General features: G+C 33.6%; 1 protein-coding gene across 9 annotated transcripts in view; it reads right to left on the minus strand.

Moving 5' to 3' along the window:
- Positions 1-26,506, minus strand: part of LOC114045738 (plakophilin-4) — a 235,076-nt gene that overhangs the window by 43,248 nt on the left and 165,322 nt on the right. For 6 of the 9 annotated variants that reach the window (XM_027865907.1, XM_027865904.1, XM_027865909.1 and 3 more), the window contains 5 exons: positions 20,263-20,394; positions 19,946-20,136; positions 17,014-17,572; positions 3,332-3,520; positions 1,864-2,080 (listed from right to left, as the gene is read on the minus strand). In XM_027865907.1, the coding sequence (XP_027721708.1) occupies positions 1,864-2,080; positions 3,332-3,520; positions 17,014-17,572; positions 19,946-20,136; positions 20,263-20,394 (1,288 nt within the window). The remainder of the gene's footprint in view (positions 1-1,863; positions 2,081-3,331; positions 3,521-17,013; positions 17,573-19,945; positions 20,137-20,262; positions 20,395-26,506) is intronic. The other 3 variants (XM_027865905.1, XM_027865910.1, XM_027865911.1) reach the window with 2 other exon arrangements.

The following is a 26,506-nucleotide window of genomic DNA, read 5'->3' on the forward strand; positions in this document are numbered from 1 at the left end:
TTGCAATGAAGATAGTACTTTGTCTTGACATAAACTAGTGCCAAATGATTTACTTTCTGAATATGTAAAGATTTCAAGTGAATGAAAATACAATTTAAAGTACCAAATGTCTCCAGAGTATTAGTACAGTTTTAAGTTTTAAAAGCTTAAAACTATACTAGGACTTTGGGCATACCTGGAATTTTCAATAACGAAACTAGGACTTAGCTGAATGTTTTAAAATTTTACATTTCTTTTCATGCTTTTTTGAAATTCAAATTCAGAACTTTGATTTCACCTTGACTTCAATTTCTATGAGTATGGTTGCTACTATTATTATCCTAAGACGATAATTTATTCATATTATCAAGTTCATTATAAGGAAAAGTTTCACATCATCAAAGCTAGCCATAATAGTTTTAAGCATTAGACTATGAAATTATCATACTATGAATAACTGAACTACATTACCATACATGAAATCCTTGTTTATAGTGAATAAATTCAGAGGTCAAAAATGGAGACTTTGGGGACACATAAAACAGAAAAGCACACATCACTTTATTGCTTTTCCCAACTATAATAACACTGTCATTTATTTTTGTAGGCTCAGTCAAGATAAAATAGCAACTAATGTCCCCAAAACTTATATTTAGTGATATTCTGCTAAGCAACATTTGATCATTATATCAGGCAAAGAATCTGACTCAGCATGGCTGGGGGGAGGGTGGACTGGGTGGCGGTCCAAGAATAATTGAATTGTTTTTTAAAAAATATTAACTAGCAATCATAATTTTTAATAAATTGAACATTGCCATCAGTTGGCAAAACACCAGAAAATAAGAGTATTTGAGTACCTCCATTGTGACAAAGAACATATAACTTTTGCTAAATGGACACTGATTAAAAAAAAAAAGAAAACTAATGAGTTTACTGCAAATAGGGACAGTATTGGTGGTTCCATGATTATACATTTGATTTCAAATAGTTCTCAGTTATTCTGTTTCAACAACAGCAAAAACAATAGAACCCAAGCACTTAACTGATGGTTTGTAATACTATCTAAAAGAACAAATTGGTGGAACTGATGATATTTGGCAAAAACAACTTTAGGGTGGAGAGGAAGGTGAAAGGAATGAATGCTTACCAAAATCTAGATTTCAGAGACAAGTAAAATTTGGCAGCAATTTTCCATTTTTAAGAAACAAAAAAAATTTAGTTTTAACCATTTCCAATTACTCCTCAATTTTAAATGCCCATTACTTAAAAGAAATTGACTTGTTGAAATTAATTAAGTAGTGTATATTATGTATGTTTCTGAATGGTTGGTACATTAAATGACAACATGGGGGGGTAATCTTGCTACAAAAATAAAAGGAAAACTTTTTCTTAGGTTTCTTTTCAGGTAATTAATTTTATTATAAGAAATCATATTAAACCATATTTTCCAAAATGTAGCTAATTAACTGAAGTTTCAAAAGAAACTGCTTAATAAATGTATGTCCATCAATACGATAAAATTCAGAATTTGCTTCTAAAATAGTATCAAATTATCATGCTTAATACTTAACAGGCCAAGTCTAATGGCAGCTTATAAATTAATCTGGGAGGTATCTTCCTATCAATGCTTTCCTAGCACCTAAGTACTTAAATGACCAATGCCCTAACTATGCCACGCAACAGCATGCATCTTTTACACACTAAAACAATGAAGAAAGAAACTCATATTCAGAATTAATCTCAGTTTTCATCATACCTGAAATAAAACCCAAAGTAGTATGTGTTGGTATTGTTGATATTACAGGCTTGGTATTTAAACAAAGTTTAATTTTAAGAATTGATTTTTATAATATATAATTATTGATAATTGTCATTGGTACTTGCCGAGGGTCTTTTTGAATGCTATCTATGGATGGGGATCTGGTTGTTCCATCATCAGCTGGTGCTGCATGCTGTAGTCTGTTATAATTGCACTCTTGCATTCGATACTGCATTGGCCTGTAGGGTTCCGCATAGGTAGCTGTTGTGTTCAGAGCATAATTGTTTCTTTGGTATGTAAGAGTGCTTCTCTGGCTGGATGATCTTTGCAGATTTCCAACACCTAGTATAAAGTCAAGATTTTCAAAATCTATATATAAATCGATATTATATTTAAATGAGGTTATATATTTTCATGTAAACCTGAAATGAAATTTCATTGAAAATCTAAATTTCATGAAAATCTGAAAGCAACTTTTATGCTTTAAGAAGCATAATAGTTACAATTATTTCATATGAGTAAAGTCTTAATCAGTCATTTAAAAAACACCTAAAGGCAGTTAAAAATTTGATTAGGTATTAATACTCTATCAAAACAAAATATTTTTATGAGGAAATGAGAGCATTATATAAGTCTCCTCAGAATATAGATTTTAATGAATTTAATAAGATTCTGTGGAATACAACAGCAGTAAAAAAATGTTAAAAAACAAATATGCTAAGAATGAAAATAGTATAATTTCATCAAACCTAATTATTTAAAATACCCTCACTGAATATTTGTGAATTAAGTAATGAAAACACCAATGAAAAACAAAGTGTACTTCAAACACTTTGTTGAGGGTTTGCTTTGAAAAAATATATTTTAATTTTAATTCTAAGAAACAAGGATTTTGCTCAAGTTAGGAATTTTATTCTACAGTAGAATCGGACAATAACTTAAGTTGTTTAAGCCAACCCTGACTCAATCTTGGTTTTTAAGGCAAGATTATGTTGCTGGTATAACCACAGATTTCAGCTGGTAGTCTAATTACTATTTTTGTTTTATATTTGTGTCACAATTGTTGCAATGATTTTGTTTTGAAGGATACCAGTATTCAGCTTCCAATGTATTTTAGGATTCAATGTAAAATCAAATGCTTTATACTGAGGAAGGATTCTGTACAGCAGGGTGTATGTGTGTATGTAAGAAATCGTTATAAATAAGCTTGAAAATATACGAACAGCACACTGAAGACGTGAAATATAACTTTTCTCTGAATATTTCTCTTAGGAACCAAAAAACAGAAAGGAAAATTTGAAGTTGAATAACTTCCTTTTCCAAGCTGCTGTCTTCTAACATAAAATACAAGTCTATAGCTTTCTAAAAAGTATAACCTATACATTCATTGATTAGGATTAATCAAAGCAAAAATACATTACCTGTGAATAAGCAGTTAATGAACTCTTGATTTATTATGTTTATTGATCTATAATTGTTGCTTTATTCACCAATCATTCTGATGGCAACATGATTTCTTTCATTTATTCTCAATAGAATAAATCTTCTGTTGGGAAACGGAATAACTGCCCAAGTGAAAAAATTCATACCTACCTGATCCAGTGCGATATAATGCTGTCTGAGACCCCTGGAGCTCAACGGTTCCATGATTTGGACTACGATATATTGGACTATAATAAGTTCTCCCTTCATATATAGGGGTGATGTGCAAGTCAGGAGATACAGCAGAACGCAATTCTTGCCCAAGTTGGCTATGCTGACTAGCATAAGAACTTCTCAAGCCTATGAGCAAGAAAATTTTATAAAGATACGGGGAAGATCAAATGAAGACTTACAACATGAAACCTCATCAAAACACTAACTATGACAACTGAATTTTTAATGAAATATTATTAAACTCAAATACTAAATTCAATTTAACTTAAAAATGATAGACACTAATAATTCAAAGGAACTCATTAATGAAACACATGTTTTCTTGGCAGCCTGGTGAAAAGGGCTCAACTAGCAATGAAGGACAGGAGTGGCAATGAGGAAGATTTCAGCTTGATACTTCCTAACAAAAAGAGTTGTTTAAAAATGGAAAGGGATGACTCAGAAAGTGTGTTTCTTTCATCAGAAGCATTCAAACAAAAGGTAGCTGATTATTTTGGTATGTTGTAGAGGGGATCTTTTGGGAAGATGGTTTCTGAGGTCCCTTCCAATTCTGTGAAAAGAAAAGTTATATAGGAATAATTAATATCACATTCCTATCTGGAATGGATAATAAAACTAGATTCTAATCCAAGCATCTCATTTTCTTAAGAAAAATAACTTTTATAAGATGCTTCAATTTAGCAAATTTAGGGTACCCTTGTTTCTTAGAATTAAAATTAAAATGTGCTTTTCAAAGCAACCAGTCTCTCACCCAAGTGTTTAAAGTGCATTTTGTTTTTCATTGGTGTTTTCATTAGTTAATTCACATATATTCAGTGAGTGTTTTAATGATTAGAAAGATATGATCAGATTATACTATTTTCATTCTCAGCAAATCTGTTTTTTTAATATTTATTGCTGTTGCATACTACAAAATCTTATTAAATTCATTCAAATTCATATTCTAAAGAGTTACATAATAATACTCTCATTTACTGATCATAAAAATACTGTTTGTTTTAATATAGTGTTAATACTTGAAGTAGTACCTACTATGTGTAACGCACTGTACTAGGTACTAAGGACAAAAAACCCTACTTTCAAGGAGCATACAGAGAATGAAATAAACAATGAATATTGCATTATTAAGGAGCCTAACAGGGACATCTAGTTCAACTTCTTACTCAAGGCAGAATTCCCTCTACATTATTAAGGATAGGTGGTCATCCAGCTTCTATTTCAATACTTCAAGTAACAAGGAACTTACTACCTCACAAGGTAGACTATTCCATTTTAGGAGAATTCAAATTATTATAAAGTTCTTCATTATGCTGTGCCAAAACAGGCCTTTCCATATCTTCTACCCATTTCCTGAAGATGCCACCTGGCACTATGTGCAACCTGTTCATTCTTTCTTCCCAACTACAAATATTTGAAAATAGTTAATAAAATGTTATTAAATATTATTAAAATAGTTATAATATATTTTCCTTTCAGATCAATATCTTTCACTCTTTCCACTGATTCTCACATGACATAGTTTTAAAAATTCTTACATCCTGATTACTTCTCTAGACAAAGACCAGTCCCTTCCACCTTTTTGTCATTCATATCTATTTCTTATGTGTCCATCTATCAATGGAATGGAATCAATAAACATTTATTAAGCAACTACTATGTACCAAGCACTGCAGTATGAGGTTATATAAGCTACTGTTAAGATTGTAGTGTTATTAAAAGTATTCTTATATTTTATCTGGCATGTAGTTGTTAGTTGAAGACAAAGCAATTTTAGTATTAACAGTAACTTATATTTTATGGGTTAAAAAAAGCTTTATTATTCAGTAGGAACACTGAACACAACTTTCAGACCAGATGGGGATAAAATAAGAAATTACAGGAAAAACAATGTACTTTTTAAACTTCTGGTGATAATAGGCAGTCATTAACTGGGGAAAAGTGTCTTTTGCATTGTTTTAACTGAATTAAAGTCAAATGAGGCTAAATATGAGTGTTAGTATAGTGATAATAATTGTTGTTGTTCAGTTTCAGTCATGTCCAACTCTTTGTGACTCCATTTGGGGTTTTCTTGGCAAAGATACTGGAGTGGCTTGCCATTTAACTCATTTTACAGATAAGGAAACAGAGGCAAACAGGGTTAAGTGACTTGCCCAGGGACAAATAGTAAATGTCTGAGGCTGGATTTGAACTCAGGAAGATAAGTCTTTTTGACTTCAGCCCAGCACTCTATCCACTGTGATACCTTGCTTCCCCAGTGATAATAATGTGAGTGATAAAGTCAAGAAATACTCCTTCCCTTTTTGTGTCAGTAGTCATTAGAGATAATATTCTATAACTTTTCTCTTCTGTAGCTTTCCCTAGTTTAGGTATCAGGACCAGATTGTTCTCTTAAATGTCTGGGGGTATCCTTTCTTTCCTTATTTTTCCAAGTAAATTATATGATATTAGAATTGTGTCCTTTGAATATTTGGACAAAGGTTCTTCCTTTGCCAGTTCATTTACATCTTCTTTAATTTCCTTTTCTGAGACAGAAGTATGTAAAATTTCTATTTCTTTGGTTAATCTGGATATTTTATATCTTTGGAAACATTCATTTCTTGTTTTTCTCTTTTGATTTTCAGAATTTCAACTTCTGTGTTTAGCTAAGGTTTTAGTATTTGGTGCTTTTCTAAATTTTTAAACTGCATGCCAAATTCATTGATTTCTTTTCTCTTTTGTTGCTAAAAGTATTCAGAAATAAAAATTTTCCCTTAGTTGACTGCTTTGTTTGCATCCCAAGAGTTTGATATGTTCTCTGTCATGTTCTTTAATGAAATTATCTATTGTTTTTGACCCACCAAAATGTTTATTCACTCTCCAGTTCAATTTGAATAATTTCTTCAAAGATCTTTTATTGACAATTTTTATTGTACTGTGGCCAAGCAATGATACGTTAAATATTTCTGCTTTTCTCCATTTATTTATGACTATGTCCTAACCATTGCTAAGCCATTTGGTACATCTATATACAGTATTGATATCATTTCATTTTTTATAACCTACTAGTTTTCTTGCTTATCTCTTTTAATCATGGCTATTTTTATGGTTATCTTGTCTTAAAACACAATTCCTATCCTACTTTTAAAGACTCTTCTGAGGGATAAAAAGTTTTGCTAGAGTCCTTCATTTTAACTTAGTGTGAAAGCTTGTTTCAAATGGGCTCTACCCCCCTTGCCCCATTGTAGGATTCTGCTTTCTAATCTGTTTTGCTACCCACCCTCTATTTTATTGTTGAGTTCATTCTATTCCCATTTATGGTTATGATTGCACATTGCTTATTTTCCTTCATCTCTATGTTGTTTTTTTTTTCTTGCTTTCTTCCCTTACCCCACACTTTACTATAGGAAAATGGAGAAAGAAAAGGAATCTTATCAACACAAACAATCTATACTAGAAGCGGCTTATACCTACTCCCTAACCCTCTTTTCACCAAGTCCTGATGCCAATCTCTGGTGTTTTTTTTTAAACACTTTCAATCTCTTTATAACCCCCCTTTTATGATCAATCTTCTGGAGTTGAAGTTTGTTTGCTTGTGTTTTCTGCCTGATTTTAGTTTTAGTTTTTTTTTTTTTAATAAATCTCTCTTGCCCTTTTCTTGATCCTATTTCCTTTTCAAATTTAATATATTGTTACACCAAACCTCTGTGTGTTTGACCCTCCTTTATCCTATTTAGATAAAGAGTTTCATGAGAATCCCACTCCTCCCCATCATAGCGTGCTCAATTTATGAGAGTAAATTCTTCGCTCTTGTTCATTTGTTCCCTATTCTTAGTCCCTCCCTTTTCTTTCCTACCTTAAAACTAAGAAAACAAAACCATACTCAGTCTCTGTATTTGTCTGAACTCCCAAGGTGAGCCTAAAAGACAGCAGAATCCCCAAGGAACAATTATTTTCTCCTCCTCTTAGGACGTGAGCATTTAATTATTATTTCGTCTCTTACAATTGCTCAACAGCATTTACCTTACTGGGTTTCTCTTGACTCTTGCATTTCCTTTTCAAAGTTTTACTCAGTATTGGTCTTTTCATCAGGAATGTTTGACAGTTGTGTGATCCTGACAGTGATTCTTTTGTACTTTAATTCTTTCACATTAGCTGCTTGCAATATTTTCCCTTTAATTTATAAGCTATAGATTTTAGCTCTGACTTTCCTGGATATTTTCAGCTTTTTTTTTTTTTAAGATGTGATCAGTGGATTTTTTATGTTTTTACATTGCCCTCTAGTTCTGGATAATATGGATATAGGCAGTGTTTTGTTTTTTTTTTAAAATATAGTGACTAGTTTGTTTTATTGGTTATAGATTTCAGAGAGTCTGAAGATTTTTAAATGATTTCTCTATCAATTTTTTAGTTCAGTTGCTTTTGATAGTAAAATTTAGTAATAAATAATAAAAAACATTAAAAATAGTAATAGTAAAATATTAAAATAGTAAATAGTAAAAAATAGTAATTAAAATAGTAAATAAATAGTAAAATAGTAAAAAATAGTAATAGTAAAAAACATATTAAAAAAATCTTTAAAACTTTTAAATAATATTTCTTGTTATCTCATGGAATCACCAATGTCTATTTCTCCTATTCCCTCTCTTACCCCTCCAGCCCCCAGAAGGAATCTATTACTTGGGTAAGACAGTCTACCTTTTCTCCTCAGCTCTAATTTCATTTGAAAATCTCATGATTCATTTCTTACAGCCACTTTTGTAGTTGTGATCAAGTCCTTTTTCCTCCCTTCTGACACCTTGCTTATTGTTGTAGGGTTACTTTCTCCCTATAGGTTTAATTCTACTTCTTCATCATGGTTTCCTTATGTTTAAAACTCATTTTCAGTCTCAGTTCTTAGATTAGAACTTTTTGTTTGTGTCAGTACTCCCTAGTACTTTTAGATGGGTTGGATAGGGCTTGTTTGGCCTGGATCCCTCTTTTCTTGGGATTTCATTGCCATGATCTCATCTGGATGGAATGGCTGGTACTAGGCCCTACTCTTTGTCTCAGTCTCTTTCTGGGCCATCTTGAGGGTTTTGGTCCCAGCAAGTTTTTGTCTCCTCCTCATACAAACCTGAATTAAGAGTTGGTTCTGTTCCTTATGGTTTCTCTGAAAGTTCCAATCAGATGTTGGAGATCATATTGGTCTCAGGCCTTCTGCTTAATCCTTGAATCAAGAATCCAGGCACTGAAGTACTTTATATCGTATGCTCTAAGGAATTAATGTCCTATGGTGGATAGTTCCATTTCCTGCTTCTGTTCTGGCAGGTAGGGATTTCTGTCCGGATTGGGGTTCAAAAATATTAGAGCTCTTGTTGACTTGCGACCCCTCCTCCTCCAAGAATACCCTCTCTAAGCACTAGCTAGCATTAGATGTATTTGCAGAAGCTTCTGCTAACTCTTCTGGTGTGACACCTGTACTACTGTCTTATAGACTTCTGGACACCTTTTGGTGTGGTTTGGGTCTCGATAGGAGAGTTTACTTCTGTTCCTCTTCATTTATCCATTTATTTATTTCATTTTATATCATTGTGAGGTATTTTGGTATTAGTTCAGTATGTATAGAAGAATTAAGCTTCTCTACAATTTTTCACACTGTCATCCTAACTAGAAATCTGGTCCAATTATTTTGGAATTCAACTTAGAATTATGCTAAGTGATTAAATGTCAATTTACCTCTGCTTACTTCACTTTACATCAGTTCAAATAAGGTCTTTCATTGTTTTTCTGTATTCTTTAAATTCTTTATTACGCATTGCACAGTAATACAGTTATTCATTCCACATCATGACTTTTGTGGTTTTGATATATCACGGGTTGGCATAAGAAATTCAATGGGAATTTTTGGGAAATTTTTGCAGAAGCCACAGACAACACATGAAGGTCAGCAGATGACAGAAACAGTTTGGAAAATCAGAAATGCATAAAATATATGTACAGTATTGTATAATATCAACATACTTTATCTTTTAATATCATAATAATTTAGACTTCATCTTTTTTACGAAGGGAGGACCACAAAATTTTGAATTTTCCAGGTTGTGGGGGTGTTGTACCCCTAACTTCTACAGTATGGAAGGGAGAATTTTATTTAGTTATGTTTGTGTAATATGATTTGTTTATCCATTTTCCAATTGTTTGTAATAGACATCTACTTTGTTTCCTGTTACTCGTTACCACAAATATTTGGGGATTAAATAAGATCTTTTTTTTTTTTAAAATAACCTTTGGGGGTAGATGCTTAGCTGTTAGATCTAGGTTAAAAACTATGTACATTTTGCTTAAATATAAAAACACAATTCCAAATTGTTTTCCAGAACATTACAATTTTAAAGGGAAGAACAATGCTATTACTTTCTATAAATGGAGCTGGAAAAACATTTTCTTTGTATGATAAACTCTCATGTACATTTATCAGTTTAATGATTCATCTCTACCTTTAAAAATACCAAAACACATTCAGAATTCAATGATCTCATACATAGTTTCATAAATACCTTGTTGATCATTTACCATATCGGGGGACATTTTAAAATTTCCTTTAATTTATTTAATACTATTACAGATAAGACCCATTACAAGAAATAATATAATCTATTTTTCATCCATGAGTTCTTTTAAATTTCCTTTTTCAATATACTCTGGACATAGAGGTCAACATATTTCAGTGTATCAACATGGGTCTCTGTGGAGGAAAGCAATTTTACATGGGTTATTCCATCATTTAGATTCTACGTAAACTTTAGAAACCTTAGTGTCAGAATCTACTACCAAACATTGGTTTAGCTTTGTTGACTAACTGAAGGGGAACTGCAGCAAATCAAATGATAAATATATTTTTTTGAAAGTGCCTTAACTCTTATATTGCAAATAAGCAAAAAGGTAAAGCACATAGCTTAAAAATCTTATTCAGAACAAATCAGCACATATCCAACTCAGAACTCTTGCTCATTCTAACTCTGGGAATTCTTTTATTATCATTATTATTTTCTTTGAGAGAAACTTTGGCTTTATCATTGGAGAAAGAAATATCTAGAGGAAAAATATATAGGTTGGAGCATACTTCTTCTGAAACACTGTGACAAAGAAATCAAAGTATCTATAAACATATAAAAATGCTCTGAATCACCATCGATCAGCGAAATGCAAATTAAAACAACTCTGAGGTAACACCTCACACCTATTAGAGTGGTTAATATTACAAAAAAGGAAAATGTTGGATACTGGAGGGGATGTTTGAAAATTGGGACACTAGTACTATTGGTGGAATTGTGAACTGATCCAACCATTCTGGAGAACAATTTGGAACTATGCCCAAAGGGCTATAAAACTGCATTCCCTTTGATCCAGCAATATCGCTGCTAGGTCTATATCCTAAAGACATCCAAGAAAAATGGAAAAGGACCTATCTGTACAAAAATATTTATAGCACCTCTTTTTGTGGTGGTTAAGGACTGGAATTCAAAGGGATGCCCATCAATTGGGGAACAGCTAAACAAGCTGTGATAAATGATTATAATGGAATATTATTGTACTATAAGAAAGGACAAGCAGGATGATTTCAGAAAAACCTGGAAAGATTTACATGAACTGATGCATAGTGAAGTGAACAGAACCAGGAGAATGTCTTACATAGTAACAGCAATACTGTTCAATGAAGAACTGTGAATGACTTAGTTATTCTCAGCAATACAATGATCCAAGACAATCCCAAAGGACTTATGATGAAGCATACTATCTGCCTCCAGAGAAAGAACTGATATTGATTGAATATAGACTGAAGCATGCTATTTTTCACTTTCTTTCTTTCATTTTTTCCCCTTTTGAGTCTTCTTATACAAAATGATCAATATGGAAATGTTTTACATTATTAAAAAAACATAACTGTCAAAAAACAATGTCAGATTTTCCATTATATTTGCCAGATAATCAAGTTTTTATAAATCAGTGGAGGAAAGTTTTCCATGGCTAGGATAAGAGACAGAAAATTCACATATTTTCTTTCAACTATTCAGGTCCATTGGATGTAAAGTAGTTTCCATAATATCTTGCAAGTATCCCCTCCTTTCTACCCACATGGTTACCACTCTACTTCAGGGCTTTATCAATTCACTCAAGCTACTGAAACAGTAGCTTTCTGGTATTCCTTTTGGTATTTCTGCTTCCAGTCTTTTCAATCCATCTTCCACACAGATGCCAAAATAATTTTTCTAGAGAACTCTTCTGACAATGTTACTCCTTAGCTGAAGAATCTTCAGTGGCTCTCTGTTGTCTCTAGTATAAAATAACTGATTTATTGGCTTGGTATTTCAAGTCCTACATAACTGAGTATCAGCCTGCCTTTTCATAATGATATCCCAGTACTCTTTCATGCAGTCCATGTTCCAAACAACTGGCCTACTTATCATTCCCAGAACTTGCCATTCCATAGTTATCTTTGTGTCTCTGTATGGGCAATCCCCATTTGTCTGGGATGTATTCTTTCTCTGCTTATTCTCAACTGAGGTCCTACTATTTGTAGGAAAATCTTTCCTGATCCTCCACTCTTTTTCTTGTCAAATGATTTTACATTTACTTATCTGTTCACATGTTGTATCATTCATTTTCATCTGAACTTGACAAAGGACGGTTGAATGGCCCACATTTGGTATAGAAATATATTAAACTCAACAAAGAATCAGGTGGGGACAGAGAAATGGGAGAGGAAAGAGGGACATCAAGAAGAATGGGTAGAATTAGGGAGGGATCAATCTTAAATAAAACGAATTGTCTTTGGATGGTGGACAATTCGTGAAGTGGGGGACTAAAAGGAAGGAAAGGATCAGAATCTATAATGAGGGAGTTGGCAAGAAGAAGAAATGGAAGGAGTGGAATGAAAACAGACTGAATAAAATATAGATCACCAGTGTTTAGCACAATGCTCTCTCAGCATGCTTTTTTTTCCTTTATAAAGGTGGGAGAGGAAGGAAAGAGAGATATGACTATGAATTGACCATGAGTCATCACTATAAATGCCAATGGAATGAACTCACTTGTAGGATAGAGTAGGGTAGTAGAATAGATTAGAAAGCAAAGTTCAATAAAATGTTAGTTAAAAGAAACAAAGACTCAAACAGATTAAAATAAAAGGTAACAGCAAAATATATTTAATGCTTCAGCTGAACTTAAAAAAGCAATGTTAACAATCACGATCTCAGACAAGGCAACAGCAAAAATAGATTTGATGTGAGATAAATAGAAAACTTATATTATATTTACAGGCATCACAGACAACAAGTTAATATCAACACATAATATCTATGTACTGAATGGCACAGCATGTAAAAACTTAAAGAGCCTACAGGAAGAAATAGACAGTAAAACTATAATTGTTAGGGATCTCAATGTACTTCTCTCAGGTCTAGACAAATTTAATGAAAACCAAAGCAACAAAGAAGTAAAGGACATGAATAGAATTCTAGTAAACTTAAGTAGAACAGATCTCCAGAGTTTCCTGAATGGGAATGGAACCTTAAAAAACAACCATGCTGCTAGGGCATAAAAACTTCACTAACAAATGCAAAACAATTAAACACATGCTTTACTGACTATGATGTAATAAAAATTATACTTTCAAGGGACCTTTGAAGAAATGATTAAATATTAATTGAAGACTAAATAACTTAATTCTAAACAATTTATGGTTTATCATTCAGTAACAAACCATGATTCCAGGACTGAAGATGAAGCATGCTACCCACCTTTTAATAGAGAGGTGATAGACTCAAAATGTAGAATATACAACATAATTTTGGCTCTAATCAATGAAAGAATTTGCTTGACTACACATACTTCCTAAGGGTTTTCTTTTTTAATATATATTTTTTCAATTGGGATGAGGGAGTGAATGGGAGAAAAAATAAATGTTAATTCTAAAAAATACTAAAATAGAAAAAAGAATCTTGTAGAATTTCTGTTTAGATATGGGGTTTGTGAACTTAAAAAAAAACTGTGATGACTATTTCAACATAACTGTTTGCCTTTTTAATCCTATGTATTTTATTTTATACATTTAAAAACATTTTTCTGAGAAGGGGTTCATAGATGTCACCAAGCTGCCAAAAGTAGCCATGATTAAAAAAAAAAAGTTTAAGTGCACTTGATTTAGGCCAAGAACAAACTAAACATGACAATAATCCACAAATGGACACACAATGTAGATATAACAGGTCACATCATAAACAAAGAAGAAGAGCAAGTAAGAAAATACTTTTAGTAATACCTTTACAGGAAGATTTCATGACCAAACAAGGGACAGAAAAGATTATTAAAGCATAAAAGATAAATTTTCTGATAAAGGTTTGATATCCATGGTATGTAAGGAATGGATTCAAATACATAAGAATGACAGGATTCCTCAATATGGTCAAATGATTACATGCAATTCTCAAAGTCATTCTTTTTTTTTCTTCCCTTTTTGGTGAGGCAATCAGGGTTAAGTGACTTGCTCAGGGTCACACAGCTAGTAAGTATCAAGTGTCTGAGGCCACATTTGAACTCAGCTCCTCCTGACTCCAAGGCCAGAGCTCTTTCCATTGCACCACCTGGCTTCCCCATACATGCAATTCTCAAAGTAAGAAATCAATCAATAGCCATACGAAAAAAATGCTACAAATTACTAATATTTTTAATGCAAATTAAAACAATCCCCAAATTTTACTTCACAAAGACTGACAAAGGTGACAAAAAAGGAAAATGAAATTGTTGGAGGGGCTGCAGGAGGGTAGGCACATTGGTAGAGCCTTGGTGGAGCTATAAAATTGGTCCAGCTATTCTGGAAAGCAATCTGAAATTATATTTGCAAAGTCACCAAAATGCATGCTCTTTGTTGCAGGAATTTAGGGAAACCAATACTTCAAAGAAACCAAAGTTCAAAGAAAGAGGAAAAAGTTCCATATGCATAAAATATTCATAGCAGCTATTTTTGTTGTAGCAAAGAACTGGACACAAGGGAGTGTAAATCAACTGGGGAACAGCTGAACAAATTAACGGCATATCGGGGCAGCTAAGTGGCACAGTAGATATAGCACTGGCCCTGGAATCAGGAGGACCTGAGTTCAAATCCAGCCTCAGACACTTGACACTTACTAGGTGTGTGATCTTGGGCAAGTCACTTAGCCTCATTGCCTAGCCAAAACAAAAACAAACACAAATTATGGCATATAAATCTAATGGAAAATTATTCTGCTATAAAGAAATAATGAGGGATCTTTTCAGAAAACCTAGGAAGATTTATGAACTGATGTATAGAGTAAGTGAGCAGAACTATGAGAATAATTTATACAACAGAGAAAAGACTTAAAAATGAACATAACAACATAATGAACATAGAAATGAACACTGAAAGACTAAAGAACTATGATCAGTATAACAACAACTCATGATTCCAAAAATCTGAAGATGAAATATGCTACCCACCTACTGAGAGAAGGTGATGGATCCGAAATAGAGAATGAGATATACATTTTTGGACATGGCAAATATGTAGATTTTTTTTGCTTGGCTAAGATTATTTGCTTTTAAAAAGATAAAACAATTGAAGAGATGAAAAAATTTGTTTGCTCTATTAAAGACCTTTATAAAAGTTTGAATACTACAATATAAATAAATAAATAAATAAATAAATTAGAAATTTCCTAATTTCTCATGTTGTGGAGACATTAAATTTCAGGGTCACTTACTGAGTATCAAAGACATTGTGTTAGACTAGAAAATGAGAATGATTGACCTAAGGCCTTCATTTCAGCATTAGGAAAGGAAAACTCTTCCTATGAACTCATAGGATTTCAGCAATATAGGGATTATTAGGTAGGTATCTCTTTTGCCTTGTGGAAATCCAAGGATAAAAATTTTAGATTATCACAGAGGATAAAAATTTTAGATTATCACAGAGAAGTCTCTTTTTTTTTTACTTTGTCTGCCATCATACTAGCATAGTTCTTTATCACCTCATATCTGGATAACCGTAAAGGTCTATCTTCAATCCCTCCTGTACATTATTAAGATTAGAGACTAATATTCCTAAAACATTTATGTCACTCCCATGCTCAAAATTCTTTGATGGTTCTCCATGTTAAGTTTAAATTCAAGATCTTTCACAATATGGCTCTAAACTATCTCTGAGGTGTTATCTCTCACTATACCATACCTTCTTAACTCCAATCAAACTAGGTTATTCATTATCTTTTGAGCATGAATCTTCAGACTTTATCACCGTATCTCATCTACCTTCTCATGCGAGATCATCTCTCCTCCTCTGTAATCTTACCCTGGAATACCTTTTTCTCCTAATGGTGAGTTCCTCTGAGGGTCACAATTTTGCGGAAGGGCTTAGGCCAACAAAGGTACCCCTTCCAAATCTACTTCTGACTCACTGGATTTTGTCATTATACCCCTGAATGGATACCTTTCCCTACTTCACCCCATACTCTTTAGCTCCTTTTAAGCAGTGTCTTTCCCCATTAGAATTTAAGTTACCAGGGGTTAGGAATTATGTTTCTTTTTACTAATGTTTGTATTCCTAGTGCTTAGCATAGTGCCTGGCCAATAGTAAGGATTTAATAAATGCTTCTCGACTGACTGGTACGCTGTATATATTTCCATTTTTGTTCCTATCTTTTTCTTGTGTAGAATATTTTTCTTAAACCATTTTAGTTTATATAATTCTTCTTCCCCATCAAGTCCAACCTTTTCCATGAAGCTTTACCTGATTTCTCCATTCCAGGGTAATTTCTCACTCAAATTTATTTGGTACTTCAGCATATAACAGCCAGGGATTACGTCTTAAAATTCTTTGTATTCCCATTGTCTAATATATTGCTTGGTACACATTTAGTGTTCAAAAATGCTTGTTTATGAACACAAAGTACATACTTTAAAAATCCCCATGACTTCATGAAAAGGGTTAAGATTTCCCCTACTATTACAGTTCCACTTCATTTACAAAAGAATAGAGACAGGATGTTGTCCTAGAGAAGATTACTGAGGCAAAAATTGTAATTTCAGTAAGTATAACCAAGGTGATGCATGAAATTCACCAAAAGATAGTTTATATGGCAGTCCCTCATGGATGACTTTTCTATAATCAAAACAGCTTGACACAAGGACTCCTTACTGTTGTCTAAATTTTCAAATTTAACAAACAGAAACGATCTCTTATTAAAAAAAAAAGTGTCTGTGTATGCATTACAGACATAAACACACATACATATATGTATGTATGTATGTATGTATATATGAAGAGACTTTTAGCTGGCAATAAATTCTACATTTAAAATATTATAAGCAGTTTGGACCCAATCATGCTCTTTAAAAATGCAAGATATATAAAATGTAATATTGATTGACTGTCTTTTGGGGAAAAATTAGGAATTCATTACAAGTGAAGACTGCTGCTGACATAAATTATTACATAATTTTATGCATCAGAAATTATTACATACTATAAAAGCTGAAATGAAAATATGAGTTTTCATTATACTATCATCATTCTTTTTAGCAACAGTTTATTACAGTAGATCTATTCACTAGGCTTTAAGCTACAATTTTACCTTTTTACTAACCTGTGAGACTATCTGGACGAGGTGGCACCATCCTCTCATAAATATCATATTGTTGCTGTCCAAATTGTTCAATATCATGAATAGTTCTTTGTAGTGATGATCCTAGATGCTGTGGAACTGCAGTCATTCCAGAGCGTTTTGGGGAAGATGAGCCTACTTGGGCATGGGATGGAGAAGCTACCCTAGTCTGTGCATCAGTCAGTGTTAAAGGTGAACCTACTCTGACTGCTGTTTGATATTGAGAAGCTGTTCCATTGGGGTTAGCTGTTTGTCTTGATGTGACAGAACCAACTCGTCGTACCGCAGTGGGAGAAGCAGGTCTTTGTGTGGCATATGGAGATGCTGCTCGCTGGGCAGGTAATGTAGTAGATGAATACACATTTGAATTCAGTGGTCGGGAGTCAGTCACTGATGGAGATCCATATCCACTACCCAAAGAAGTTCTCAGTGACCCCCTTGAAGGAGAAATGCCAGTACTGATAACATAAGAAGGAGACTGTGCTCTAGACGGAACAGAACTAACTCTTCTCATGGTTCGATTGGTAATATTTACAGAAGGCTGATAAAAGAAAAAAAAAAGGATTATTTCCTCCCTTAGTTTCTGATGTTTAAAGTTAGATAAAAACACTGAGTAACACAATACAAAAGCCACTTTAAATATTCATTTCATAAAGTGAGCTTTTCTTCCCCATGACCTAGTGTTAGGAGTTAAATTATATCCATAGCATTTTATCTTTAACATTATATTCCTTTTGTTTAATCTTCACCTAGTTCTGTTCCAAAAACACTAGAAGCAATCAACAAACTTGGATCTAATGACCTTTAATATTCCTTTCTCTGTTGTCTTTATTATTTTTTTTTGTCTCCCTCTGGCTTTGAATATTTTTATTAACAAGTTATTTTTTTTCCTGAAGCATTAATAAATAACTTATGAGTGCAGGATTTTCATACATACACACTTTTTTCCTTCCTAATGCAGTTGTATCAAAATAACCCATGTCTCAAAATTTGAATAGGGTAAACATTAAGGTAAAACAAAAACATTCTATGAGAGCACTTTATGCTAAATATAAGAATTCACACCTGTAATTTAGTTATTTCAGAAGAAAATTAGATTCATAAAGTTTGAGACTTCAGACTGCTCTCACTTATATCTTTACTCATAAAGAATCTTTTCATTAAATCCTAATGCATAGTACTGCTGCTTGACATACCTTTCCCAAATATGTTTTCATTTAAATATGTCTATTTAATGATTTCATCCATTTTCCTCAGTGCCCCCTCCTCCTGATACCTGAGCTCTGTTCATCTTGAGATGATAGTTATAAAAAAGAAGCAAACTGGAAGTAAACAAAAAATGTAAGCTCCATAAGGGTCAGGACCATAGCTTATTTTGAAACACGTATCTCCCCTGGTCTTTTAGCACAGGGCTTTTCACACAGCCGGTCCTTAACAAGTGTCTGCTGTTGTTGCTGTTAGGAATGTTTAGGCTGTGTTGTGTTCTTAGCCAAACTAGGGAGACAAAAAAATGGAAAAAAAAAAAGCTTTCACTGTTAATCCTGTTATAAATTTAGCTAACATAGCTGGTCTTCAGGACAATTAGATGTGTATACTGTGTTGAACTCAGTGGAAGAAGGATGAGTAGAAGTCAGGTATGAGGAAAGGACATGGGGCAAAACTGAAAGAAACTTAAGAGACTGCTGACAATAGGAAAATCTCTATTTAATATATTACTTATCACCAGACTAACACATCCAAATCCAGATTCACAATCTTCTACCTTAGGACCAAAATCCACCCCTCATTTTTAAAGTGGTGTTATGATTCTGAAGTCCTCTCTGATAAAGATAACCCTTTACATCTGCAGTTACAAAGTGTATTATACAGGAAAAGGATCACTTAACTTAATGAAGATCTTCAGTATCACTTTGGAGAAAAATATGTGATAATTTCCATAATCAACACAACATTGTAGAAAGTAGTGATACTTTAGACACTACCTCTTGCAAACAAAACAAAACTAAAAATCCCCTGTAATTCATTTGGGATTTGTCAAGACCAAGAACTGGACAGTAATGGAGTATTATACTTTGATATCTATTACAGTTTTCATTTGGTGTCAAGCAAATCTTCTTTTCTTAGTTATGGTGACTGCTGGAAATTGGAAAAGAGTAAATAGACCCCAAGGGATGGGCAGATGAGCTAATTAAAAAAACAAACAGGGGCAGCTAGGTGGTGCAGTAGATAGAGCACTGGGCCTGGGGTCTGGAGGACCTGAGTTGAAATCTGGCCTCAGACCAGACACTTGATGCTTACTAGCTGTGTGACCCTGGGCAAGTCACTTAACCCCAATTGCCTCACCAAAAAAAACCCCAAACAAACAAAAAAACTAAAACCAAACAAGCAGCCCTACATGGTCAATGTTTTGTTTGTTTGGTTTTTTTTGCTACGAACATGTGTTCGTTGGACTGTAATATAATTTCACTACATATACGGTACTCCTTTAATTTATACTAGAAGTGTTTTAGTATGTAACTTTCTATAAGGCAAAACCTATTCTAAAATGGTGGGTACTCCCATATCACATTGGGTGCCCTTGTAGCATATTTACAGAGAGCTTATAGGGATTTATAGATATAATCTAACAGTTCATTTTTCTTTGTATTTTTGCCACTTCTAGGATTTCTAGACATCCTCTAACTTATCCTGGACCAAAGACATTCCTCGTTTTTATGAGGATACCTTTACTCTCTACATTTGTAACTTAAATTTTATTTTTCCCCTTTCATGGTACTTATTATATTGAATTGTAAAACACAAAACAATCATTTAAAAAAATTTAAGAGCACAAGTCAGTTACATAACTTCAATTGCCCACAGAATGTCAAAAAATACATTGATTTTTAAAATTATCTTGATAGATTATGTTTACCTGAACTAAAGTTTGTCCTTCAGCTCTTGAATTTCTCACCAGATGGTTATTACTTGAGCCTAAGAATGAAAGCTGTTGTCTATTATCTGCCTTGCCCAAATTCTGGCTGTTGTGGAAACTACCTGGTTCCTGGTATCCACTGTCAGAATAAGAATTCATTTGCGTTGAACTTCTTGAGTTACCCAGTGATCCTGTAGGATTTAAACCAGAACAAAAAGATCTTCATTACATATTTCTGATGTACAAATTTTAAAAGGAAATTAAATTAGGATTATCTCTCTCCCTGACTAAGAATATTTAGAAGATATACAACAGACCCTCACTTTCATGGAGAGATGTTTGCTCTGGTGAATATAGAGTCCCTTGTTCTGCTTCTGTCCTTATGAGATAGGTGTTGGGATGGACAGTATCAGAAGCTCGAGGTTTGCTTACTCCAGTATTTGGCACATCTGTAAAAGGCAAGTTTAGTCAGTTAAATCTAATGATGTCATATAACATATTGAATGTTTAAATTATTTACCAACAGCATACCCTAATCTCTTCATTAATACACTATCATTTAGCTCAATACATATAATTTGCTTAACCTTATCTATAAATACTTAAACTATTATATATGGAACTAAACAATCAGTCGTAGTTATATGAATTCCAGAATATTCTGCAACAAAATCGTCAAATTTCATGTCCTTCCAGACTAATTGCCAAAAATTAGCTGATAATGTAAAATCCCTTGCCATCTACTAAGCAACTCTATTCCTTTACTGAAAAATTCCTCAAAGCCCAACTTCTTCAAGAAGGTTACATCAATTAGTGTAACTAATAGTCACCTAAAATAACTTCAAAAAAAAAAAAAGATTCTTCATGTCCATTAACTTTTAAGTTATATACAGCTCATAATACTATGCTAGAGGATAATTTCTTCTAAGTCAAGGACTTGTCTTTTTATGCTTTGTTATAACTACTCTCATGCATACTTAAAAATTAATTGAAATGCATTTATTAAGCAATATTATGAGTCAGCACTGGCAATATAAGTATTAAGAATGAAACAACCCATACTCACAAAGAGTTTGCATTATTTAAAAAAATTTCCTGCCAATCATCAAGCATTTATTTTTTCTCCCTCCCACCTTTCTCACCTCCTGAGAAAAGAAAGAAGCAGATAAAACCCTTACATCATATAAACATAACTAAGCAAAACAAATTCTGATGCTGGCCATGTGCAAAAATGTGTTTCTCATTTTGTATTAGTCATGAAATTGAAAATTTTTTTTCATTGGGTCTCTGGAATCATGGTTGATTATTATAAATTTTCTTACTTCAGTTAAAGGTTCTGCACATCCTTCAAAGCTTCTTTCTGTTATTCTGGATTCTTAGTGTTCTTTACCAATAGTGGCCTAAATTTAATATTTCTACCTCTACATTTCTCATATCTGACTCTTCTCTCTATTCACAGTTATTACCTTGTTCAAGTCACCATCACCTCTAACACAGATACTTTCAACAGTTTCCTAGTTGGTTTCCCTATCTCTTATCACCATTCCAATCCATCCTGCATGCATCTGTCAAAATGATTTTCCTAAAGCCAATGAGATCTAATCAGGTCAATCAACTCCAATGGCTTCTCCTCAGTTTGGCTTCTGACGCCCTTCACCACCTGGCCTCAACTGATCTCTTCAGGCTCCTATCTGTTTGTCCTCTGCACTGTGTGGTCCAGATAAGCTGGCCTTTTCTCTGTTCCTCACATGTGGCAAGCCATGTCCTGTCTCTACACTTTTGCATTGGCAGTCTAATGACATGGAATATCAACCAGCAAGATCTAATCATGTTACTTGGAAACAATGAATTCTGTTTTGGATATACCGAGCTTGAGGGATCTCTGAGACACGGAGTTTGACATGATTAATAAGACTGAAACTTGGAGAAGAGTCTAGGGCTGGATATATAAATCTGGGAATCATCTGCATAAAGATGACAGTTAAACCAACAGAAGCTGATGAGATGACTCAAAAAAAGAAAGTATAGAGGAAGATGAGAACAGAGCCTCGGATAGAATCTTCAGGAACACCCACAGCTGGGAGTACAATGGGAATGAAAAGCCAGCAAAGGAGTCTGAGAAGATGAGTCAGACAGATGGGTTAATCAGGAGAGAAGAGTGTCATGAAAACCCAGAGGAAAGAGTATCTAGGAAGACAGAGTAGTCAGCATGGTCAAATGTCTAAAATAGGGTGAGAAGGATTAGGACGCAGAAAGGATCATCAGATTTTGTAATTAAGAAATCATTGGTAACTTTGGAGAGGGCAATAACTATCAGATTAAAATTAAAGAACTCTGTACCTAGTACTCAAAGTCGCAAATACTGTTAAATGCATTTCCTTATCTATCTTCTAATTCAATTAGTCTATTCTACCATATGAATAAAAGTTTAATTTTAATTATCTTCTCATTCTGAACATTTCAATGTCTATTGTAAATTTTTAACTAGCCAGAGCCTTAATTTAACAGCACAAACCCATTCTCCAAACAAACAATAACACAATCTCCTCCATTCCCCAATTCTTGATTATTTGGATACTCTCTCCTCTCTGATCTGTACCACTGCTTTTGATGCTTTCCGCACCTGCTTGCCTGCTCCTTCTGAATCACCTTTGTGAGATCATCATCCATATTTTTCTAACTGTGGGCACATCCCAAATATCCATCGAGGTTCCTCTTCTCTTCTTGCTTTACATTCTTTTTTATGACCTCATCAGCACATATGGGTCAATTCTCATCCCTAAACACATGACTCTCTAAATATCTAGTTCTAGAGTCTTTCTTGATTTCTAGTCCCATACCACAAAATATTGGACATTTCACATCAGAAGTCCCATAGCCATCTTAAATTCAACATATCCAAAGTAGAACTCATCATCTTTTCCCCAAAATCCACCCTTCTTCCAAGTTTTCCCACTTCTGTTAAGGGCACCACCATCCTTTCAGTCAGTCAGGCTAGCAAAATCAGATTTATTTCTCTTCCTCCCTCATCCAATAAATCCAGTCATTTGGCACCATATCTTTTCAATTCTATTTCAACAATTATTTCTTATATCCACTCCTTTCCACTCACAGGCCATCACCTTAGCTTAGACCTTTACCCTTCTTACAACCCTCCCCACTCCCCAAAACTACCATGATAGCCTCCAAACTGGCTTCCCAGGTTTAAGTTTCTTTTGTCCTCTACACAGATGACAAACAGATCTTTCTAAAGCAAAGTCCAGTCCATGCCCCTCCCCTGCTTAAAAAACTAAAATGGTTCCCTATTACCTCTAGGGTCAAATACAAACTCCCCTGGCATTTAAAACCCTTTCCAGCTTAATTCCAGCCTATCTTTCCAGGCTAAATATCTAGCTCTAGAGTCTTTAATACATTAATCCTCTTTATGCATTCTATAGTTTAGCCAAACCGATCTTATTGCTGGTTCTGACACACAACATCCCATTTCCAGTCTACACAGCTTTGTACATGCTGTCCCCAATGTCAGGAATATTCCTTCTTCACCTGTTTGTCTTATGAGCCCTAATTTCATTCAAAACTCAGCTGAAATAATACTTTGCCATTAGATATTACTTGGTGCCTCCCCAACTCCATTTAAAAACATTCTCTGTGTGTGTATGTATCTGTTTATCATCAAATAGACCCTAACTTCAAAAAACATTGCACCAGGAGACACAAAATAAATACATAAAAAATATCAACATTTACGTGTATATGTTGTCTTTCCTCATACAATGTCTTTGAAGTTAGGAACTATATCATGTCCCTGGCACAGTGCCTGGCACAAAGCAAGTATTTAATTAATTTGTTGTTCAGTCATTTCAGTTATGTCCAGTTCTTTGTGACTCCATTTGGGGTTTTCTTGGAAGAGATACTGGAGAGGTCTGTCATTTCCTTTTCTTGCTCTTTTTACAAATGAGGAAATTGAGGCAGAGTTAAGTGACTTTTAGTGTTCTGAGGTTAGATTTGTACTTAGGAAGATGATTCTTCCTGACTCTAGGCTCAAAAGTTCTATCCACTGTGCCACCTACATGCCAGATTTAATTAATACTTGTTCATTAATTTGGAATCATAAATGCAATTGAAAATCCTGGCATTTAAAAATCCTTGTAATGTAAATCTATACTGTTTTTTCTACTACCACCAAAATTTTCATCTAATTCCTCTTTTACCATAAGCTCCTTAATAATTTCAACAATAAACCTTTCTTTCATTTAATTTGCCCTATATGTTGGTGCTAAAATAATTTTCTGGCTCCCTGTTTAAAGTCCTATAGCAACTCTACTTATATTTACTTGCAAATCATAAGTCCTCAATGATTTCAACCTTTCCTGCTTACAATCTAGTTAGGGAGAAAGTCATAAAGGTGAAAATTGTGCAGACAATTACTTTCATCATTCAGCCAAAAAGCAAATCTTTACCCACATAAATTTCCCTCTCCTAACTCTGAACTTTGAACAGGGCTACCCTATCTCTTCTTTCGGCCAAATGACTTATTTTCAGTTCAGTGGCCTTTCCCTAAACCCTAATAAGTGGGTATAAATTCTGAATAATTCATGAAAACTGCATCTTTCCCCCACAGAATGCGCTATTATTTTGTATTTATGGGTATCTACGTCAACTATGTTTATAATTTTGTCTTCTCAAAATTGTAAGCTTCTTGACAGCGGCAATTGTCTCTATAATATAACGGTGAAACAACATGGTTTTTGATAAGATGAATTTATAGGCCTTAACTACAACTTCAGCAGTGGTAAAAATATGACAACTTCTAACAAAAAGAGAATGGGGCAAAAAAGTTCGATTAGACTGCCTATCAAGAGAAAACACAACCTTTAATTGAAAAAAAAAGTTTAATGCTTCTGCCAATAGTGCAAATATCTCATTAAGGTCAATGCTGCAATATCTCAACTAACTACATTAATGGAAAAGGTACAGAGATATGACTAATCCAAAAATCATTTACATAATATTTTAGCTGCAAATCTATTTTGCTAATTTGCTATAGTTGAATATTAAGATTAGTTTGTATCCCCTGATTATACTGTAATCCTTGGCATAGAAAACTATGAGTTTTCAGATTCTTTAAATCTAACAGTGAGGATTCAATTTAGTACCACCTCCTCCCCATTATCACAAATACTATACTGTTGCAGTCATTCTTCCTGGTTTTGTTTATTTAATTCTTCATCAATTCATGTAAGTATCCACATGATTCTCTGAATTCCTTATTTTCATCACAAAATGTTCTGCTATTTTTAGCACAGTAACTCGTAATTGATATAACTGGTAATGCTAGTCTATCAACTCAATGTTCTGCAGGTAGAAAGCCTAATTTTCATACCTACTAGGTTGATAAGAGGACTTTTGCATTCTAAACCATGAGTTTGTATTGGGGAACTCCATTCTAAACTTTTGTCTACTTGGGTCCAGGATGCTTTGTTAAAATTTCTTATGTCATTTTTGGAAGGTCCTTTGCCTACTTATTTAACATATAATAAGTCATAGAACTGATAGCAACAGTCCTAAATCCTACAGTATGAAATTTCAATAAAGATCACTATTTTTGTGTAGTTTCTGTGGTGCTGGCTGGATCTCAATTTCTGTCAGGCTGACAGAACTAGAATGTGACCCTATTTTTTTTGCATGCTTCCTCTATATATTTTCATTCTTCAATCATCCTTATGTAGCAATTCCTGAATGATTTTCTGAAGGACTTTTGCCTGAATAAATGCCAAGTTTTTGACAAAGAGTTTCCGAGGGAACTGGAGCTGTCTTGCATCAAAGCATAAATGCACAGAAGATAGCACCAAATTGGACATGTGAATAAGCTCTATATTATTTTGACTTGAAAATAATGTTGTTGAAATAGCAGTAGTTAAATAATACCCAAAATAAGAATGCGAAGTATTACTATCACAGTAGCACCTAACTTCATAACAAAAAAGTAGGATGCTTTTTTTAAAAAGAAAAATTGATGAAGTTTTAAATACAATTTAAAATTTGGTCTGCTAAATAGATGGTAGTTATACGTGGACACTTATTCTCTCATTTTAAACTGATAAATGTTTTTAGACTGAGAAAACCAGGTGGCGCATTGTGTCAGAATCTGAAAAAACAAAATTACTATGGAAAACAGAAGCTATTACTGTTGATGTATGCTGCCATATTTTCTTTATTATCACAAGCATTTACATATTAATATATACGTATATCCACATATACATGAAAAGGGGATAGATATATGCTGGAAAACCATGAATACACACACACACAACCCCCAATTCTTATACTCCTTTCATATAACAAAGTGCCCTACACCACTGATTAGCTGACAAACTACTGTGCCATTTTAAATCTTAACAGAACTTATTTCTAGGAAACATACTGATAAACCACTTTAAACAGAACAAGCACAAGATGAGCAATGGATGACTATGTATTCCTAACCTACATTAAAAACACCAACACAGTTCACACACACACACACACACACACACACACACACACACACACACACAC

This window comes from Vombatus ursinus, unplaced genomic scaffold (genome assembly GCF_900497805.2).
Source record: "Vombatus ursinus unplaced genomic scaffold, bare-nosed wombat genome assembly UNPS02014779.1, whole genome shotgun sequence".
Taxonomy (NCBI): Eukaryota; Metazoa; Chordata; class Mammalia; order Diprotodontia; family Vombatidae; genus Vombatus; species Vombatus ursinus.